The 22,584-nt window shown below is 41.5% G+C and overlaps 1 protein-coding gene across 1 annotated transcript; it reads right to left on the bottom strand.

Moving 5' to 3' along the window:
- Window positions 1-1,694: 1,694 nt before the first annotated feature.
- Window positions 1,695-22,355, bottom strand: dnajc24 (DnaJ heat shock protein family (Hsp40) member C24). Its single transcript, XM_021575844.3, has 4 exons — window positions 21,655-22,355; window positions 10,758-10,896; window positions 2,643-2,711; window positions 1,695-2,473 (listed from the first exon to the last, which is right to left on the bottom strand). Exons 1-4 carry the CDS (start codon window positions 21,760-21,762, stop codon window positions 2,340-2,342), a joined length of 450 nt encoding a protein of 149 aa, XP_021431519.1. The 5' UTR covers window positions 21,763-22,355; the 3' UTR covers window positions 1,695-2,339.
- Between the last annotated feature and the right edge of the window lie 229 nt (window positions 22,356-22,584).

The following is a 22,584-nucleotide window of genomic DNA, read 5'->3' on the forward strand; positions in this document are numbered from 1 at the left end:
CAATAGGACTTCAGGGTCTCCTCAATAGGACTCCAGGGTCTACTCAATAAGACTTCAGGGTCTACTCAATAAGACTTCAGGGTCTACTCAATATGACTTCAGGGTCTCCTCAATAGGACTCCAGGGTCTCCTCAATAGGACTCCAGGGTCTCCTCAATAGGACTCCAGGGTCTACTCAACAGGACTTCAGGGTCTACTCAATAGGACTTCAGGGTCTACTCAATAGGACTCCAGGGTCTACTCAATAGGACTTCAGGGTCTACTCAATAGGACTTCAGGGTCTACTCAATAGGACTTCAAGGTCTACCAGAGACTAAGGGCTCTATTTTCAGCTGGTGTTAAGGCATCAAAAGTTTCAAACGCATTATAGTTTGTAATTTCTTCATGTAAAAACTGTCGCACTAGCATTTTCCAGGCCCAACGGCAGGTTATGCAATTTACCCGTGTTATATCAGCTCGCTTGCGCTCAGATGGGAGGGGTGGAAATATTTTAGGTGTGTCCTTAAAAACATGATCCAAAGTGCTAATTTCAGGCAGCTTTGACAGGGATAGTTAAGACCAATCAAAAGCAGGTTTTAGCAGTAACATAGTTGGTTATGGCATTCATTTTTACAGCGGAAACACAGCCCATATGAACATGGAACAAGAGTAGCCTGATGTGCTTTTGGTGCCTGTATACATCGTATTGAGAAACAAAAATACAAAATGTTTTTTCCCCATTTCGTTTTATTTGGTTAATAACCAAGCATAGCCTTCCCTCCTCTCAATTAAGTACTTTTTTTGTCCTGCCCAATGCAATCGCGAAGTAGTCAAGACTGTCGATAAAGGGTTTGGCTCCTGAGAATGCTTGGAAATTAATCTTAAAATCACCAAAGCGTTATTAAAGTTTGAGAGGAGTTAAACAGTGAGCTGACAATCCCGTTTGATCTATGCACTGGAGGCAGGCCCACATTATTTTAACCATGCAGGTCCCTTTTTTTGGACGTGCATAAAACCCCTGATCTGAATGAGATCTGATCTGTAAGGTTTCAATTATGTTCAGAAAACAGACCTATTTGGGAGCACTATAACAGTGAGTGGACATTCTCACTCTATCTTTAGTGGATTTTGTCCAGCTACTTTTAAAAGTTTGGATGTGTGTAAAACCCTCCACGTTGTTTTAATATTATATGCCCACAGGGGGAAATGATAGTGCCTGTAAGTGTGACATTTGAAATCAATTTGTTTTGTTCTGAACTTGTTTCAAATTATTCACTCTTTCTTGGCCTTATCAACAATTAATTGAATTTTGCTCATTGCCAATTTTTAACATGTCCATGCTCAGCCATAACGCAATTTACAGGAGGCCTAGCCCCTAAACAAATCAAGTTTGTCACAAACACATGGTTAGCAATGTTAATGCGAGTGTAGCAAAATGCTTGTGCTTCTAGTTCCGACCATGCAGTAATATCTAACAAGTAATAAAACCTAACAATTTCACCACAACTACCTTATACACACACACAAGTCTAAAGGAATGAATAAGAATATGTAAATAAAAATATATGAATGAGTGATGCCCGAACGGCATAGGCAAGATACAGTAGATGGTATGGAGTACAGTATATACATGAGAGGAGTAATGTAGGGTATGTAAGCATTATATAAAATGGCTAGTGATATACCAGTGTGAATGCTATTGAAGCCACAGCAAATGGGTTCAAGTTAATGTATTTAGCAAAGACAGGTATACATTTTTATTATTTAACAAACTATAAAATGGACTAACATTGTAACTGGAGTTGATTCCAAGGGAATACATAAAAGACCCTAAATACACAACTTGAAGCAACCAAATATTTCACCAAGGAGCATGTTCTGATTGGCCAGTGAGGGAGCCAAGCCTCTACACACTGATTATTCAAAATCCCAGCCCTTTCGCACCAACGGCAAGTGCGCCGATAATTTTGATTATGCAAATAGCAAAAATATTTCTGACACACCCCTGAAACTATAGCGCTACCACCTGCGCTTAGATTTACCATTGTGTAAGGTCTGTTAAACTAGAGCCCATTATATGAAGTGCGTGCATGAGACCCACACCCCCAGTATCATGACAGTTCACTTGATTGGTTGTTAGTTGAATTTTGCACAATGATTTTATTGCATGACATTTAAAAGAGCAAAATCAAATTTCCTTTCATTGTCCAATAGACAAGTGCACAAGGTCCCATGGGGGTGCCCATTTAAAAAGGTTCAAATGTGGACACATGTTCGGTGGATGTAGATTAAAAGAAAACTATGAACCTCCTTGATCTAGCTCTTCAGGATTTAGAGGCGTCTGGCGAACAATGAGACAGTCAGGTTGTCGTCTTGACTTCTATACTGAGTGAACAGGTATCACAGCACACAATGGCCTCTTCTCCCTCCGCATCCTCTCTTCCAATGGAGAATTCCCCTCCACAGCGACAGCCATACGTGTACACCTCGTTATCTGAAAAGAGAACACAGACAGACAATGTCAAACAGCTGAGAGAAAAGGGGCACATGGGATGAGACAGGTGGAGAAGTACTTTATGGATCTATCTATGATGACTTCAATGGCAGCAGAGAAGAGATCATGATTAAATAAGTAAGATAAAGATGACCATGACTTGACTCACCATCATCCCAAGTCATGTCGTCCAGACAGACATGGGCGTCGACTGGCCAACTCTGATTCAGTTCGCTGGCTGTATTGAGACACAGAAGAAACATGAAAATGTCATAAATCTATTAAAAAAAAAAATATTAAAGTGTCACTCCACAATGGTACAATAATTGACAATAGAAAAATACAGATTTTAAAAATCACATTGATGCTCTTAGATACATATTTGTAGGCTACTGTTGTGCCAGTGACATTCAGTGTTCAAGAGAGTGATACAGGAGATTCAAGAGTACCACAGGCAAAGCACACAAATGAAAGGCAGATGGAGGGGAGATGGGAGGATGTGAGATGTTGGACTCTGATCTCATTCATTGGACTAGCAGCCGAAAGGTTGCAAGTTCAAATCCCCGAGCTGACAAGGTACAAATCTGTCGTTCTGCCCCTGTTCCTAGGCTGTCAGTGAAAATAAGAATTTGTTCTTAACTGACTTGCCTAGTTAAATAAAGGTTAAAAAAAAAAAAAAAAAAAAGTAGTTTCTTGGGGAAGACAATTGAGATCTTGCATGAATCTATGTCTAAATAGTAAGGAATATGAAGGCATTAGGCAGCCTCTCCGGGATTGTTTATATGTTTTTATACAGAACCAGTCAAAAGTTTGGACACCAACTCATTCAAGGGTTTTTCTTTATTTTTACTATTTTCTACATTGTAGAATAGTAGTGAAGACATGAAATAAGACATATGGAATCATGTAGTAACCCCAAAAAAAGTGTTAAACAAATCAAAATACACGGCTCAAAAAAATAAAGGGAACACTTAAACAACACAATGTAACTCCAAGTCAATCACACTTCTGTGAAATCAAACTGTCCACTTAGGAAGCAACACTGATTGACAATAAATGTCACATGCTGTTGTGCAAATGGAATAGACAACAGGTGGAAATTATAGGCAATTAGCAAGACACCCCCAATAAAGGAGTGGTTCTGCAGGTGGTGACCACAGACCACTTCTCAGTTCCTATGCTTCCTGGCTGATGTTTTGGTCACTTTTGAATGCTGGCGGTGCTTTCACTCTAGTGGTAGCATGAGACTGAGTCTACAACCCACACAAGTGGCTCAGGTAGTGCAGATCATCCAGGATGGCACATCAATGCGAGCTGTGGCAAGAAGGTTTGCTGTGTCTGTCAGCGTAGTGTCCAGAGCATGGAGGCGCTACCAGGAGACAGGCCAGTACATCAGGAGACGTGGAGGAGGCCGTAGGAGGGTAACCACCCAGCAGCAGGACCACTACCTCTGCCTTTGTGCAAGGAGGAGCAGGAGGAGCACTGCCAGAGCGCTGCGAAATGACCTCCAGCAAGGCCACAAATGTGCATGTGTCTGCTCAAACGGTCAGAAACAGACTCCACGAGGGTGGTATGAGGGCCCAACCTTACAGCCCAACACCGTGTAGGACGTTTGGCATTTGCCAGAGAACACCAAGATTGGCAAATTCGCCACTGGCGCCCTGTGCTCTTCACAGATGAAAGCAGGTTCACACTGAGCACATGTGACAAACGTGAGTCTGGAGACGCCGTTCTGCTGCCTGCAACATCCTCCAGCATGATCGGTTTGGCGGTGGGTCAGTCATGGTGTGGCATTTCTTTGGGGGGCCGCACAGCCCTCCATGTGCTTGCCAGAGGTAGCCTGACTGCCATTAGGTACCGAGATGAGATCCTCAGACCCCTTGTGAGACCATATGCTGGTGCGGTTGGCCCTGGGTTCCTCCTAATGCAAGACAATGCTAGACCTCATGTGGCTGGAGTGTGTCAGCAGTTCCTGCAAGAGGAAGGCATTGATGCTATGGACTGGCCCGCCCGTTCCCCAGACCTGAATCCAATTGAGCACATCTGGGACATCATGTCTCGCTCGATTCACCAACGCCACGTTGCACCACAGACTGTCCAGGGGTTGGCGGATGCTTTAGTCCAGGTCTGGGAGGAGATCCCTCAGGAGACCATCCGCCGCTTCATCAGGAGCATGCCCAGGCGTTGTAGGGAGGTCATACAGGCACGTGGAGGCCACACACACACTACTGAGTCTCATTTTGACTTGTTTTAAGGACATTACATCAAAGTTGGTTCAGCCTGTAGTGTGGTTTTCCACTTTAATTTTGAGTGTGACTCCAAATCCAGACCTCCATGGGTTGATAAATTTGATTTCCATTGATAATTTTTGTGTGATTTTGTTGTCAGCACATTCAACTATGTAAAGAAAAAAGTATTTAATAAGAATATTTCATTCATTCAGATCTAGGATGTGTTATTTTAGTGTTCCCTTTATTTTTTTGAGCAGTGTATTAAGAATTCAAGGCACACTTAAGCAGCATGGCTACCACAGCATTCTGCAGCACTACATCATCCCATCTGGTTTGCACTATCATTTGTTTTTCAACAGGACAATGACCCAACAGACCTCCAGTCTGTGTAAGGGCTATTTGACCAAGAAGGAGAGTGATGGAGTGCTACATCAGATGACCTGGCCTCCACAATCACCTGACCTCAACCCAATTGAGATGGTTTGGGATGAGTTGGACCGCAGATTGAAAGAAAAGCAGCCAACAAGCGCTCAGAATATGTGGGAACTCCTTCAAAACTGTTAGAAAAGCATTCCAGGTGAAGCTGGGTGAGAGAATGCCAACAGTGTGCTAAGCTGTCATCAAGGCAAAAGGTGGCTACTTTGAAGAATCTCAAATATATTTTGAATTGTTTAAAAACACTTTATTGGTTACTACATGATTCCATGTGTGTTATTTCATAGTTTTGATGTCTTTATTATTCTACAATGTAGAAAATAGTAAAAATAAAGAGAAACCCTTGAAGGAGTAGATACATCCATATTTTTGACTGGTACTGGATATTTTCGGGAAAAAATGCTTGATTTTCCTGTGGAAATTCTGACATTTTGCATGGACATATGCAATGTTGTCATCCAATTTATTGTGAAAATGCGCTGACGAGGGGAAAAGTTTGACGAGTGGCTTGATTGAACGATATGTGTTAAATGTGCAGTGATTAGTTGAAAATGCGAGCCATCTTTCTGTACTGCAGTGATGGGTGAGTTTTATGCGATAATATTGCACTGATTTGACTTTTGTGCGTAATATACAGGGAATTGTTGATTTAGCAAAACCTTTTGCTTTCGCATAATCCTGGAGAGACTGATTAAGCTACACTGGTTTTATCTAGGTTCATTGATTCATAGGTTTGGACAGTTTCCCCTCACCGCCACTATGACACAGTGGGGACACTGGTAATGGTGCATTTATGAAATCTCTTAAAGCAACACTCAATATTGAGGTGATAATTCAGGGAAGGGACAGATGCCGCAGAACCACTAAGTGAAATTAGAAGTGGAAGTACGCAGAGTAGTGCGTGACAATTCCGACACGCTCTTAGGTAACGTTAGGCCACATACTGCTGAATATGCAAGACACAGATATACCTCCCTGCAAAGGATGGATGAACTATGTCTCAGGATTGATTGAAATTAGGGGAACATACAGTCAAGATGCTTTCAGATATTCATTTAAAAATGGTATCCACTTCAGCAATAAGGGCCGGGTGGGTGTGGTTTATTGGTGTCTTAATGCTATTTAAAACTGGTTACCAACATAAATAGAGCAGTTACCAAGTATTTTTGCGTCATATCCGTGGTACAATATATTATTGTCTGATATGCACATGGCTGAAATGCTGCTTCAGCCAATCAGCATCATGGACCCTAAAGTCCTGGTTTATAATAGTGCATATAGCCTAATCTGTATTGTACTTTAAACTGTGTCAGACATTTGACGTTATAGGCCAGCCTACGGTTAATATAAGAACAAAGACAGACAACTACAGTAATAGATATTAACACTTCACTCCATTTCCAGCAGTACAGTACCTCTTCGCCAGTCTTTGTGAGGAAACGGTAATTAGCACTTTTTGATGCCACTCTTTAATGCTGGTCTTTAATTAGTCAGGAGACTAGCCTAAGTGGCCTACCTCACAGCTATGTATGGATATCATTGGATAGGTTTGGTGAATATATTTTCACCTGCTGTGCTCATGAGTTTTTTAAGTAGTGGTACAGTGAGATTGAGGAAATGTGTCAGTAAATTCTCAGTAAAAGGTGTCTTAATTCATCCTGGTGATATACTGTAACATTTTACGGATGAGGCTCAAATGACAGATAACCAAATTTACATTTTGATTGGTGTATCTTGTGAGACCATAATTTGACAGTGGTCAGGTGGAAATTATAGTCCTACATCTAGGTGATTCAATACATCATACAAAATGAGACTATACATTCACTGGGACCCTTTGTCACAGTGCTTCAACAGTTAAGCTAATACTACAGGGCAAATAGATGTCCACGGCTGATCGAAGCCTGAAAATGACTTGTAAAGGAACAAAAGCAGATCAACTACACTGCACACTGTAGTCTTGACGGGACACTGTAGTCTTGACGGGACACTGTAGTCTTGACGGGACACTGTAGTCTTGCTAGTGTTGAGGGAGTCAGAGTGACCATGACTCAGCCAGTTGATGCACCCTGCCCAGAAGGCCCAGATGACAGCCAGTCACTACTGAGGAGATCCCAAGGAGGCTCTGCCAGGTCCCATGAACAACAATTTTTTTAAGGTGCCGGAGCACCATTTTTTATGATGTCAGCATTTCTCAAAGTTTGTATCGACAAGATGTAGCCTATTAAATATCATTTTAGAAAGTGCATAAAATGCCTCCTAAAAATGCTACAGTCTATTAATATTTTCGCAATACCCTTTTCTTATTTTAATACCCTTAAACACCAAATTAGGCCATCACTGTCAACCATGAATGATAATTCTTCACGTTTTACAGGTGAAATGTTCAAACTGCATCTACAAGTCAATAATTTGATCTCAAATCAGTTTCATGGGAATATCCATTTAAATCTTCTTGAATTATGTAGGTCAGGGGTAGGCATAAATGAAACTAATTTTTTGCTGAATTCCTGGTGATGTGAGTTTTTTTATTTTACTAAAAACTGAAATCCCCCACAAAATAAACACATAATTTGTATTTATTTTTTATATTGAGGGAGAGAAAAAGTATCCCTCCACCTACTGCCGACCCCTGATGCAGGCCTATATACTGTTTTGTGAGTGAATTAGAGCAGATAGTGTTAACTAAAGCATGCATTTTGCCTCATGGCGAGCCGTTGGAGATCTATGGAGGTTACTCACTGGTCTCAGTGTTGGGGAGGAGGAGAAACACGCCTCACATGCCTCACCAGTGGGCTGCTGCAAGGTGCCCTGAATCAATCCGGGAAGACGACCACTATGTGTTTGGCAATGGGGCGGTGGAGGTGAGGCACATTAAGAATGAGATGATTTAGTATTAGTCTGGCTGCACATCGCTCCTAGACAACCCAACAGTGTGTCAGAGACCTGGAGCAGAACGCATCCACCCGGCACACCCACACTTCTCCCTCCGCCACAAAACACAATTACCGTCCCTAGTAATTACCATACATGTCTGCCTAAACACAGGAAAATGCAACCCCGGTCTCAGTACCAAAATGATTTGCAACGCCGGCTGTTTATGATATAGTTTGACAGCCAACATGGGATTTGTTCCTAATGCTTTGAGACTATCAGCTTTTAACTGTTTCTTTGTTGTAATGGTATTAAATAATACTTGGAAGAAGGCTATACATTCTCAGTTGTAATAGACATGGGGATAGTAGTGAATGAATATCCATCCCCCTTCATTTCTAATGAGCAAGAAGATAAAACATTCCACTCATGATGAAGTTCAAAAGGGCCTAGCAACAGAGTTTCATCCATCTCCCTCTGATAAACAACAGAAGGACTGACTGAGTTCCTCTGAAATCTGGATGAAACAGGCCTTTGAGCTGGCTTCAGTCGTGTTTGTTTTAATTATCAGCCCCACTTGATCACAGTGCAGAATGAGCCAGTCCTTCTGAATGGCTGGGCAACATTAAACACTATGGTGCTGTTTACTGGTAGGTACTGGAGATCTGCCTCTGATTGAACACTACAGAGATCTACAGCGGCCAGACAGATGGGAGCTGTGCGCTGCTAGTCTACTACCCAACCCTCCCGATTGGCCAGTGGTGGAAAAAGCACCCAATTGTCATACTTGAGTAAGACACCATAAGAGAAAATACTTGGCGTATTTTCTAAAAGTATTTGGTTCTAAATATACTTAAGTATCAAAGGTAAATGTAATTGCTAAAATATACTTAAGTCTCAAAGTATAAATCATTTGTAATTGCTAAAATATACTTAAGTCTCAAAGTATAAATCATTTCAAAATTCCTTCTATTAAGCAAACCAGACAGCGACAATCTCTATTTTTTATTTAAAGATTGTCAGGGTCACACTCCAATTCTCAAGACATAATTTACAAACAAAGCATGTGTGTTTAGTGAGTCCACCAGATCAGAGGCAGTAGGGATGACCAGGGATGTTCTCTTGATAAGTGTGAATTGGACCATTTTCCTGTCTCACTAAGCATTCAAAATGTAACAAGTACTTTTGGGTGCTGGGAAAACATATGGAGTAAAAAGTACATTATTTTCTTTAGGAATGTAGTAAAGTAAAAGTTGTCAAAAATATAAATAATAAAGTACAGATAACCCCAAAAACTACTTAAGTAGTACTTAAAATCATTTTTACTTAAGTACTTTACACCTCTGCTATGCTTACAACAATCACCCTGCAACCAGCAATGAGGTACATCCAATATTCCTACAGACCGGCCAACAAAGAATGCCCAGATTTCACATTCAACAGAGAAACTCTGTTATAAAAAAGGTGTGTTGGATTCAAAGTATTCATGCTCGAAATAAAAATGATTGTTAAATGAAAACACAACCTTCACTTCTTTCTTACTCATTGTTAGGTCATAATGGATAACTGTCCATGGAGATCTAAATGTTAGATATTCAGAAGATGAGTGAAAAAATAATGATTTAAAAAGCGGTTAAAAAGGGTGTTTACGGCAGGAATGTTTAGAGTTTGGTTATTGTAAGGCAGCATACAATGATAGACAAAGTCAATACCATCCATGAGGGCCAGAGAGGGGTTTATTTCTATTAGAGACACTCTATATGTCAATGCTATGGCTAGAATGTGTTGCCTTATAGAGTGGTACTGTGCTGTGGCTGGCTGAGTGTTTGCCCCCAAAGGTGATGAGAGCTCTCCCCTGCTAATGGTGCACGCGCACACACACACACAGAATGTAGAGTTGTTGAAGGTCCTAATGGAGAGCTAGCTAGGGGAACCTCTTTCCTGGGATCACGGGGGAGCATATCACTTCATGTAAAGCTAGGCCATGTGTAAAAGGCCTGACCTACATTTCCCCCTCCAAGGAGCATTTTATGAGGGACAGAGATGGCAGAAAACAACCATTGTCAGGAGCCCGACACAATCTCTTGCTTGTTTTATTCATGTATTGGCTGTGTGGGTGGGTGAATAGGAGGGTCTTTGCAAAACAAGCTCTCTGCCCTTTCTTATGCACCCAGATAAGTGAGAAACGTTCAGGTGAACAAACTTCGTAAAACAGGCCAGTTGTTTTTAATGGGTTGGTACTAGAGACTATTATTGCTTCTGACTTTTAAAGTTTCAAGGAAATCTTGGAAATAGAATTTAAGTTATGCAAACTGTATTGGTTCATGCCTCATTTAGTGTGACCTTTTCAGACAAAATAGGCCCACTAGTTATATGTGGCCTTAGTGACTTCACACAGCACCACTGTTTATCACTCAATATTAAGCAAGGGATGGTCCCAAGGGGAATTGCTATGGAATTTAATTGAGCATGAACCAACCAGTAAGAATAAATAAAACCATAAAATTCCAAACGTGTAATGAAATGAAAAATCATGTTTCATGTTCAAATGAATCACAGGAGAGTTATTAAAAAAAAAGAGTGAGAGGGATGAGATGGTGGCTGAAAGAGCATCAGAGAGTGGGAGTACAATGTGCTAGTGTAGATGTAATGTACATTATGGGAGTGTGAATGTTTCTTAACGGAGCCGGATTGTAGTGTTCCTCTGAGAGACTCCTCTTAACTATGGAAGGAGGACGACTTACCACGCAACTGCAGATCGTAGGCTCTCTTGGTCTCCTGGTTGCTCAGAACCTTCCAAGCCTGATCGACCTCAATGAACCTGAGTAAGTGCTCCTCTGCTTCAGTCACAGTCACATCTGGGCCCTGCTTGTCAGGGTGATACTGTCAGCCAGTACAGGGGACAGGAGAAACACAGGTTAGAGACAGCCACAATGACAAGACTGACAACAGCCATCACAACAGAAACAATGACCAAAATAACAGCAGCCATCAGTCCCTTGAACCAGTACTTTGTTTAAGATGGTAGAGGAGAGAGGAGAGATGTGGGAGGGGAGAGATGTGGGAGGGGAGAGATGTGGGAGGGGAGAGATGTGGGAGGGGAGAGATGTGGGAGGGGAGAGATGTGGGGATGGCTCAGACACACTAGACAGAAGCTAGGTTAATTAAACCATAGTAGTCGGTGACAATCTGCCAGTGAAAAAAAATCCTGTCAGAACCTGAACTGTCAGCCTTTTCTGGGTAATTTGCTGATGGACCAATGCTCTTCTTCTGGACAATTTACCAGAGCAGGCGGAGTACAGTAATGCAAACACAACTAGATTGAGACATCAGAGGACAGAACCGTTAGCCCAGACAGCTTTGGGCAAAGAGCTGGAGAAGAGCATTGGCCATCCCACGACACCTCTGGCCAAATACAGTAGCGATACCACCCATGCTCTCTTTTGCGTTTTGTTGTTGTTTTGTTAGGGGGGAGGAGGGGCTATAGCAATATCCGCATTATGTCATCCGTTGATTAATATCCATATTGAAGGATCTCCTCATGTAATGCTCACACTGGCCCTGAGGTATGTCCCTGTTCTCTAGTGGATACTGACGGCCCTGTCTGTGTTTCCTGGCACATGGAACAGCTCTAATTTCCTCCTGCAGGTCTATGCAGTCCAGGCTTCAGCCACCGATTAGTGAGGGTCGCAGGAGGATGGATCATGGGCTCCTGATCCGCCTATGGGAGAGGAGGGAGGTGGTGGCGAAGGGGCTTTTAGAAAACTTAGATCTATCCTAGCAGCATTCACATGAATGATGATGATAATCTGGCACTGGCAAGCAGACCATTGCGTGTGTGTGTGTGTTCTTGTATGGTCACTGTAGTTCAGAAACGGAACCTCTTCAAGAACGGGTAATGATACATGGGGTGATACTGAACTACAATGACCAATGGTCTCAGCTAGGCAAATTAATGTCCACCGCAAATATACTTTACATTTTAAGTAACTGGAAGACTGGCAAACAATTTAAAAATACATACATAATGTACGCCTCCACATATAATTTAAGAAAGATCATCAAGGATAACACAATAAAGCTTAACGGCTTATTTTCATTGTGGTCCTTTTGGAGGTGGAAGAGGGGAATGCAGCAAGGTTAGGAACTGCAGTGGCAACACACAATGACACACAAAATTGCTATTTGTTTCATAAAATGTGCTAATTAGTACAGTTCAATGTACTAATAAACAACAATTGATAGGGGTATGTGAGACAAGGGAGATGTACCTAACATATAAAACAAGTCAATCCCTAATATATACAAGACAATCACAATATGATAGACAATAGGCAGACTACATGCTATCCCGGGTATTTTCTTCTCAGCCACGTACTGAACTATAATCTTATGACTCACTTGAAACATGCAAATATATTGCAATTTTTTCATTGAGAATGTGAAACTACCCATTGAATGTATACATTTCAAATTCCTTGGAAGACTATTCTAAAGAATGGCAGCTGAGTACGGAAAAAGTGATCTTCCCATACCACTATTACATCTAAAAGGAACAACATCAGTTTCACGCTTTCTAGTGGAATAGTTGTGGTTATCCCGGACCGAGTTAAAGTAGTTATATAAGTACCTGGGGACCAGACTGTGGACAATCTGATGTACCAGACACAATTTCATCTGAGAGACTCTCTCCTCCACTTTGAGCCATCTAAGGCTTTCAAAGCAGGAATGGTCAAGATGAGTATGTCCTGGAAGTTTAAGAAAAATCCTGGCAAATTTGTTCTGAGATGTCTGCAATTTATTTTTAATTATCTTGGAAGCACTATTGTACCAGGAAGAGCACCCATAGTCCAAATGGCACAGAACAAGAGCCCCTACCAATGCCACCATGTTGCATTCTTATCCAGATATTTGGAGGTTCTTGCCAGAAACAACATTTTATGGTTCACTTTGGATATAATCATCTGACAGGGGAGAGCATGGCACAAAAAGTTATCTAGCACGCATGATAATTCACAGACTCTTTTGCTGTGACTACTAAGTCAAATACTACCACCTTAAAATCCAGTGATTCACTCAGTTTGACTTTGGACCCGAGCAAAATGGACTGTTTTTCCAAGGTGAAGTGACAGCTTGTTGTCATATAACCGTTTACTGACATTCAGAAGTTCAGCACCGAGGGCCTCCTCAACCACAGTTTTGTCTTTGTAAGAAACCAACAGTGCAGAATCATCTGCATAAAGGAAAAGGTCACATGTACAGGCAGATTTCAGATAATTTATATACAACAGAAAAAGTGGACCCAGCACACTCCCTTGGGGTACCACACAGTTCAAGATTTTGGGTTTAGACAGGGTCCCATCCACACCCACCATGTGTTTTCTTCCTTGCAGATAAGCGCTAACCCATTTTACGGCTAAGTTGTTAAAGCCCATGGCTCTTAGTTTGATTAACAGAATCTCATGATCCACTGTACCCAAACATCTTTTGGAGATCTAACATAACATTTTCATCCATCTACTTCCTTCCCGGTGTGGTCAGTTAGATATAGTAGGCAAGTGTTGGTGGAATGAGATTTACTAAAGCCAGATTGAGGCTTGTATAGTATGTTATGTAAGGAAATATAACTGTCAATCTGCTCGCACAATATTTTCCATGACCTTCAATAAAATACACAGGACTTAAACAAGCCAATAGTTTCCATGATCTAACTTAGTCCCTTTTATATATATATATATATAAATCACCCTTGTGCGTTTTAGTTCACTGGGGGGGGGGGGGGGGGGAATAGTTCAATAGACAGATTTACATTGAGAGTTACGCAGGGGGTGATCATTACCGCAGCATTCTGTAGAAATCTGGCAAGAATGTTGTCACGGCCAGTTGTTTTGGAATGATCAAGTTCTTTCAGCTTCTTTAATAGAGTTGACTCAGTCTGCCAAACATGTAACCTTTCCTCCAATGTCCAAGCTAAGATTTTGAACTTGGTCTTTAATCTGTAACTGTAATGTAACAACCTTGTGCTGGGGACAATAAAAGGACACTCTAAAATGTGCAGTTTTGTCATACAACACAATGCCACAGATGTCTCAAGTTGAGGGAGCATGCAATCGGCATGCTGACTGCAGGAATGTCCACCAGAGTGGTTACCAGAGAATATAATGAAGTAGGGCTGGGCGAAATATGGAATTAATTACAAATGCCTGTTTTGTCGTTGTGTTATTTTCCGTTTTTTTATGAGCGTTTATGTCCGCTTGTTCTCGGGTTGTATTTTTGTCTTGTCTCCTTCGCTCCTCTGTGCGACTTCCCATTTACACCAGAGATCTGTAAATAATGACGAAATGCACGCCTCCGCCCTAACAATGGGAGTTGGGAAGGCAGGCGACAAGCTGAGGTCCAAAATAAGCACATAGAAATGCATTGGCCTTATTTTGGACAGATCTTAGCGAGAGTGAAACTTTGTTTCGCCTCTTCCTCTATTGTTTACACAGACCAGGCCCCTCCCCACCTCTCACTCCAACAAAGTTGATAAAACTGCTTGTCAAGAGAGGATTTAACTCTCCATTTGCAGTTTGGTCGAACAGAAAATCGGTCATATGGACACAAACACATTGAGAAATTATCTTACTGTTATAAAGAAGATGTTACATTGCCACTGGCACACTGGAGAAGTGGGCTTTTCACGGATGAATCCCGGTTTTATCTGTACCGGGCAGGTGGCAGACAGTGTGTATGGCGTCGTGTTGGTGAGCGTATGCTGTCAACGTTGTGAACAGAGTGCCCCATGGTGGCGGTGGGATTATGGTATGGGCAGGCATAAGCTACAGACAATGAACACAATTGCATTTTAAATTGATGGCAATTTGAATGCACAGAGATATCATGACACGATCCTGAGGCCCATTGTCATGCCATTCATCTGGAACAATCACCTCATGTTCCAGCATGATAATGCACAGCCCCATGTCGCAAAGATCTGTACACAATTCCTGGAAGCTGAAAATGTCCCAGTCCATCCATGGCCTACCAACTCAGACATGTCAACCATTGAGCATGTTTGGGATGCTTTGGTGGACATCTTGTTCCAGTTCACGCCAATATCCAACAACTTCGCACAGCCATTGAGGCAACATTCCACAATCAAGTTGTTTCACGCTGCATGAGGCAAATAAATGGTGGCCACACCAGATACTGACTGGTTTTCTGATCCACACCCCTAACTTTCTTTTAAGGAATCTGTGACCACCAGATGCATATCTGTATTCCCAGTCATGGGAATCCATAGATTAGGGCCTAATTTATTTCTTAAAAGTGACAGATTTCCTTATATGAACTGTAACGGTAAAATCATTGAAATCGTTGCATTTATATTTTTGTTCAGTGTACAATCACAACTCACTACCTAAAACACACACACCCGTGCAGTCAAACCACGACAATTCCTTACAACGCATTGAGGCATTATCAAATATTACACTACACAGTGTTGTTTTCACTTTGTAAAAGGACAATCTGAATAGGATGAGAAAGATAGCAGCTTTACAACAAGCCAAAAATGTACTTCCTGATTGAATCATTAACAGCAATTTGCACAGAACTCTGAAGCAGAACTTTGTTTTATGACCCGAGGGGACAGCATTCACACATCTCTCAAGACACCTGGAGCACAAGGCCAGCCACTCTTAAACACCTTCCGACTAACGAGATGGACAAGCCAGCACAGGTGTAACACATATTGACTAACATGCTTCTACACCAGCATTGCTTGCTGTTTGGGGTTTTAGGCTGGGTTTCTGTACAGCACTTTGAGATATCAGCTGATGTAAGAAGTGCTATATAAATTAATTTGATACCAATCCGTGCGCCCTACGTACTACCATGCTATACGTGCTAAAAGTCCCACCTCAAAACATAAAATGGGAAAAGCTAAACCTGCGACACATTCCCCCTTAAGACAACAAATATATCCTATATTTTTGTTGGATATGTTCTCACCAACAGAAAACAACTTCCATTTCACAACTAAAATGTGTCACCTCCTCCAATATAAACATTTTATATGTAGATATACACCCACTTTTTTTGGACAATATTTTCTTATTTAGATGTTATACTTTTTTTGGGGGGGGAGACATACTTGCCTAAAACTCATGTATGTTTCTGTAACTCTTGTCTGCTTGGAACGAGCCCAAACAAAAAGATCTCCAAAATTAAAAACATACATCAAAATAAAATGTGTGCCAGGGCTACACACAGGCTAAACACAAAACATTAAGTGCCCACACTTGAAAAGACAAATCAGCAACCAAGATGTCCTTACCACGGACATGTTTGATTTCAACGGGATTGTAATATCCGTCGTAACTTAGTGGAATGGCCTCGGGGAAACGAGTGGCAGCGCACATGATGGTCAAAAGATACTGATGACCACTCTTTGCTTTGGGCAAAGGACCAACACAATTCTCCCTAGAACCCTGCTGAACAGTTTGTCAAAGCAGGATTAGGCTGCAAAGCTGCAACCGGTACAGCTTTGTTTGCTTTACCTGTCCGCTGGCAAATGCGACAGGATTTACAGCAAGCCACAACGTCCTGTTTCAGATCAGGCCAGAAGAAGTTACGCAAGATACGGTCACATCTAGTTTACTCCAAGATAGCCTGCCATACAACCATTGTGAGCCTGCCATACAACCATCATGAGCCAGCATCAGTATCTCTTGTCAAAGTGCAACTGGAATGACAATTTGAGATACACTGGGCCAATTGTCCTGCCCAGAAGTGGAACGAGAACGCCATTTCCTCATTAGAACACCACCTGTCAAAGTAACCCACACAAACGTAATCAAACTCCTCCTCTGGACATATCTCAGCAATAAGAGGGGAGAGGGAAACATATTTACTGTTGCACAATCAGCTGCTTCCTAGACATGGAAGTGTCAACTGTAGGGACCCTCTCTTCCTTCAGCGGTCCTACAAACTCGCTTTTCAAAGGAGAGGTCAGGGGAAATCAGGATCACCCATAAACGTCTCAGACAGATCGACCATGGTGGGATTGCTGACATCCTCAACACTAGACTTGCTCCCTTTTTTTACACATAGCACGTGTAACGGCAAGACCTTCCCTCCAGCCAAATTGTTTCCGGAAAAAAATAAATGAGACCACCTTCACCGGTAGGCTAAGCTTCACTGCAACGAAACCAGAAATAAGATCAGACTCGAGTTCCACATTATACAAAGGAACTTTCATGCAACACATCTCCACGCCTTGTACTAACACACTGTAACCAGTTGCTGAAGTGTCAGAAAAAGACAAAATACCCTCCAAAATGAAGGGCTGCCCCAGTCTTGCTGTATCGTCACCGGCTGCTTAACAGCACTGGCACTAGGCAGACAGACAAACCCGTCTGAAACAAAGGGTTCATACACATCTGATCCAAAACCTTGTTTAGGAGATGCATCAGTCCCAACCAGAGACTTTATGGGCTGAAGTTCTCCCACAAGAATAAAGGGCTATTTCTCGCTCAACTTAGGACACAGAGACAATGTGTACTTTCTCACGGCAGAAACGTCAAAATGGCGGATACAAAAGAATTATTTTTCCCTCCAATCTTTATCTTTGGGCACTGTAGAAAAAGACTGAAATCTGCAGTAGGTGAATTCTCTGGATTGCTTTTTGTGTAGGCTTGGTTTGTGATGGTAGTTGTGTGTGTAAACACAAACTCACCTGCAAGAAATGCAGCTTTCTCAAGAGAGATCCTTGTGCTCAAATCTAGTTAGCAACCCTTTTGTGAAGGAAATGTTTTAACTACTGGAGAAGGATGAGTGTCTAAGTCCTCAAGGTCCTTGTCCTGAGAACCACACTGATCAAAAAGACATGCTTGTTCTCTTGCGAACTCCATATGATTTTGCAATTCTGTCTTTTGTAATTTACAGAACTGTTGTCTGTATGCCTTCGAGACCAACTCGTAAGCCAGAAGGATAGCAACTTTAACAGTGTCATAATCTGAACTCTGATCAAGAGATAAAGCAGCATACCCTTTCTGAACTTGTCCCACAAGAACACTTGAGGAGCAGTGACCAACTACCGATTGACTCAGACTACTGCTTTCGGATCGCCAGATGCCACTTTGATGTCATAATGCTTTGCAATGATGAGCAGATTCACCTTCACCTACATGTGTCCAGCATCTCCCAGGTAGGGTTTTCCACAAAATTTTCCAACTTAAAGTCCATGGCTTTTTTTTATATTTTTTATACAAGGCTGTGTGTTTATGCAACTTTCAAAATGATTCCACCAATCTTATACCCGCTCAGGGTGGATGTCAGTGACAGAAAGTCCACCACAAATGTGTCTTTTGAACACTCCAATATGTGGGCAGAGCAAAGCTTCAGAGTAGGTGATTAGAGCAACTAACATACTCATGGGAAAATATATCCTGGATGAGCCCCCATTGTGTTACATTCCCCTGAAAGACAACCAAACGAAATGTTGCAGAAACATATGGAGGAATTAACAAAGAGTCACTGACAAAACAAAATGTTGGGTTTTAGGAGGGGTTCTGAAAGACACTCATGGGGCTGTCCACTGACAGTTGACTAGCAACAACAACTGGGACCTAAAAGACACCCACCATGAGTGCCACTAAATTTGCCCACTAAGAGGCAAACAAAAGAAAAACCCACATCAAACTTAAGACAGGAAGCAAACAAAAACGTTGAGCAAAACAAAAAAACAGGGAAGATCAGACAAAGGAATGTTTTTCTAGAAATCAAATAGGGAGAGCCAACTAAAAGGTGTTGACCCTCTACATCTCTCAAGACAACTGGAGCACTGGTCCAGCCACCCGTAAATGTCACCTGGGCCAGCACAGGTGTAACACATACTGACTAATGAGGTGACAACAAATCGGTGTGCCCTACTGCTATTCATGCTGATAGTCCAACCTCAAAACATAAATGGAAAAAACAAAACCTGTAACACCAGTGCCAACCTCTATTGTCTAGCCTATTTAAAAGTATTGTTCAGCAATGAAAGTGTTACGGTTTAAAAGAACAAAGACTCAACAGAAGGTTGAGAGGGGAAGCTCATTTTCTAAAACATTCAGTGCGGTCACGCAATGCAAATGACAAGTCTATATACGTGACCAGGCGCCTGTACTCAAGAAATGGGTCTGGCTATCTGATGGATGGGGTGAGGAACTGATTCAATCAACATTCTGACAGAAAAATATATTGTTCTCTTTCTAAAAAACATTACAAAATCCTTCTCACACCATTGAACCAGCTTTGTGGCTCTCTCAAATCCTGAAGGAAATCAAAGCAAACCTAGAGAAGCTGCTTGTTTCCACAGTGGTGATATAGTCCCAGAGGGTGTGCATGTCCAACTCCCCTTTGTGATCTGATTGTGACAGTGCTCTGCGCTGGAAGCTTACAGGTGTGAAGTATCTGGCTGCGGAACTAACATGCTGACCACACCGGTCACATCGCGTACATGAGTGTTGCAAAATAAATGTACACATACATGTTATTCAAATCATTGCACCCACACTGCTCGCGAGCGTCTGCGTTGCAAGGCGCAAAAATAGAAGTTGATTCTATTTGTGTTGCAGAACGCGCTGCAAGTCCTGCCTCTCCCATCTCCTCATTGACTTTTAGAAACATATACCCACGTGCCATCTCATTGGTAATACCCACGTGGGTGATTGAAAGATGAACTGAGGTCAGTTATGGTAATACACCTTATTATTAAAAAGTTAGTTGCCAATCGCCATTTTAAGTCCAAAAGAAGAAAAAGCCTGGAAGGCACCTTGTGCATTTCAGGTAAAATAACAATTCAATGTGTATATCCCAGGTTAAATTAGCTAGCAACTGCAAGCTAGCTAAATTACCATATGTTTAATGCTTTTCGACCTGTCCCCAAATTCATTTAATTGGTTCAGAGTTTGTTTTGATATTTCAACCTGTGTGTCGTGATCGCGTTTGGTATGTGGGGGACAAAATCCGGTTTGGGCGTGGTGTAAGGCTTGAAAACAGCCTACACCTCCATCTCCAGACCCACTAGTCCATGCTGCTACAGTAGTTATCACAACTTTATGGTTAAAACTAAACTTATACATTGAAGAGACTATAGCCTGGTGAGTGACTATTTGCTAATGACATTTGAGAAAATTTGAAGATCAGAATTAAACATTTTTATCTACTGTAAAAATTCCAGCCAGACAGAATTTTTACATTTTACAGCAGAGAAACCCATTTGCTGTAATTCCTCCCCCCACTTCTGAGTCCCCATGCAGCTCAGGGTTTTTTCATAAATACATAACACAATGAAAAGCCCCGGCTCTTATAAAATAGCCCACCCTCCGTTCCTGTGGAGTTACGTACTTTAATTGATGTCTCTTTGCACGCATTGTAAAATATTCATTTACTGGGGCTAATGGAGCTTAGAGGCAGGAACACAATATAAAGCACTGGCAATTTGGAGCACTAGGCGCTTCTTACCATGAATCATCTCTCTCTCCCTCTCTGTGCTGTATCAGACTTGTCTGTTTCTACCACGAGGCTGAGGCGTGTGCTGTGCAGGCATTCAGAAGATGGGAGAGCAGATGAGCTGGTGGCAGAGCAAAAGGCCACCATCATCACACTACTGCCCCCTAATGTCTGAGGGAGGCCAGACACGAGCGGGCATTACTGAGGGGGGAAGGGGAATGCCAACAGCAAAGTCTAGGATGTTTTGTTCAATTGGATTAATCAAATATTATTTTAAGAAATGTTGACATTGATGGTAGCTTGAGGTTTGTGTGTTTTTACAATTGGTAATCATAGAGCCCATGGTTTATGTGAAATCCTACAGCACCTTGAATCCAGAAAGTCTGACAAAATAATACACAGTAATCAGTTCATGGTGATATCTGTGGCCTAGGCCTGTATCCTACTTACCGTGTGCTAATAAACATTGCTAATTACCAGAACTACCATACTCTTGCTCAAAGCCCTGTGTTTATAGAACAGTGTAGCTATTTTCAGACAAAAATATTTTCAGATAAAAAACACCAAAATAGTTTTTGGGTTATAGCTTATTGATTAGAGTATGATTGATTTGACAGTTTCTAGGTGATTTCTGTAATTAAAATGGGTTTTGGATTATACAAATCCATTTTTATGTTGTACTCTGTCAAGGATTAAAAGAAAATGTACAGATTAATATCAAAGGGCAAGATGCAGTTAATACTTCATCATACAGTCATCAATCACATCGACAGCTTGCATGATAAGTAGACGAACCTTGCCAGACACCTACAAGACTTATCTTGAAGACACTCCCAGAACTCATGCCAAAGCTGGAGCGCAGTGGATTAATGTAGTCTTGATTTGCACACATGGCCAGAAATAAACACCCAGTCGGTAATGTGTGTGATAGAGGGTGTGTTTATATTCATAAAATATATTACTTTCTAGAAATACATGCTAGGTGCTAACGGACCAACAGTAACGTTATGTCAAGATACTTTCTCACCCCGCCTCTCACTCAATTATTGGGACCTCTTTTGACATGATTCATCAAGATGCAAATAAACCTAACAGCAGTTAATTCATCAGTACAATTGAAAAGACATGACACAGGAGACCGTCAGAGTTTACACATACCATTAAGGCCAGTCTTTGGTACTTCTGTTTGAGGTCTTGTAGCATATCCGATGGACTGGATTCAAGTATAGAATACCAGTCTTTCTGGGATCTACGTTCACTTGTCATGTTGAGAAAACAATCATCTTTTGATTAAATGTGTGAGCCAAGCAATGTAACTCAGTTTCATTACCAGAATAGGTGCGATCTAACCGTTTCGTTGCCTATGAATGACAGCTAGCTACAAGGCTAACAACAACAATGTCCACGTGTTCGTTGCAGGCTAACCAGTCAGCAAACATTATCGTTATAAACATGTCATCAAAATATTCGTTTGTTAAACTGCATTATATATCGTCATTCCAAAAAGGTTCAACAGCAAGCTGAAACCAGCACATTACACAAATGTCTGGCACTTTGCTTTTCCAGCCGCGTGCCTGTATCACGTGATGCCCCTGTGTAAGCATGTGCATCAGTTTTTACAGCCCCCGCGGAAACATGTGCTTTAGTGATAAAATATGATGTGCTATATTATAAATATAGATCCTATTGTCATAAACGAATTATGCATAAAAGTTCAATATCTGTACAAGTACTAATTACCATCCGTTTCAGCCATTGAACCAGTAATTGAACGGGATACTACATTTTTCTACACGAAGTAAATATTGCAATACAGACATAAGAACGCGGATGAGAGGATCTCAATGGAAACTAACGTTAGCTAAATGCAGGGCATGCACTAAGCACATCTGGGATAAGAAACGTCCAGCACGTTACCATCTTACAAGTCAATTATTTTTTTTAACATTTTGAAAACCAGGAATTACTTTGGATGCAAGTTAATGCTTGTCTCTGCTACGTGAATTTGTTTTTTTAGTTCGAGGAATATCATGCGAAGAAGTGCGCATGCTCATGTTTCATTCAACAGTGAAATGCGATTTCTCTCTC

The sequence above is a fragment of the Oncorhynchus mykiss genome, chromosome 2 (assembly GCF_057628025.1).
Source record: "Oncorhynchus mykiss isolate SJ-2025 chromosome 2, ASM5762802v1, whole genome shotgun sequence".
NCBI lineage: Eukaryota > Metazoa > Chordata > Actinopteri > Salmoniformes > Salmonidae > Oncorhynchus > Oncorhynchus mykiss.

What these genes read in the sequence shown, in the direction of transcription:
- dnajc24 (XM_021575844.3), bottom strand. Translation starts at nt 21,762, where the DNA reads ATGACAAGTGAACGTAGATCCCAGAAAGACTGGTATTCTATACTTGAA. An exon ending in CTACGATCTGCAGTTGCGTG is followed by an intron (nt 2,712 to 10,757) that starts GTAAGTCGTCCT and finishes GTCTCAATACAG; the next exon opens with CCAGCGAACTGAATCAGAGT. An exon ending in CGACATGACTTGGGATGATG is followed by an intron (nt 2,474 to 2,642) that starts GTGAGTCAAGTC and finishes TTCTCTTTTCAG; the next exon opens with ATAACGAGGTGTACACGTAT.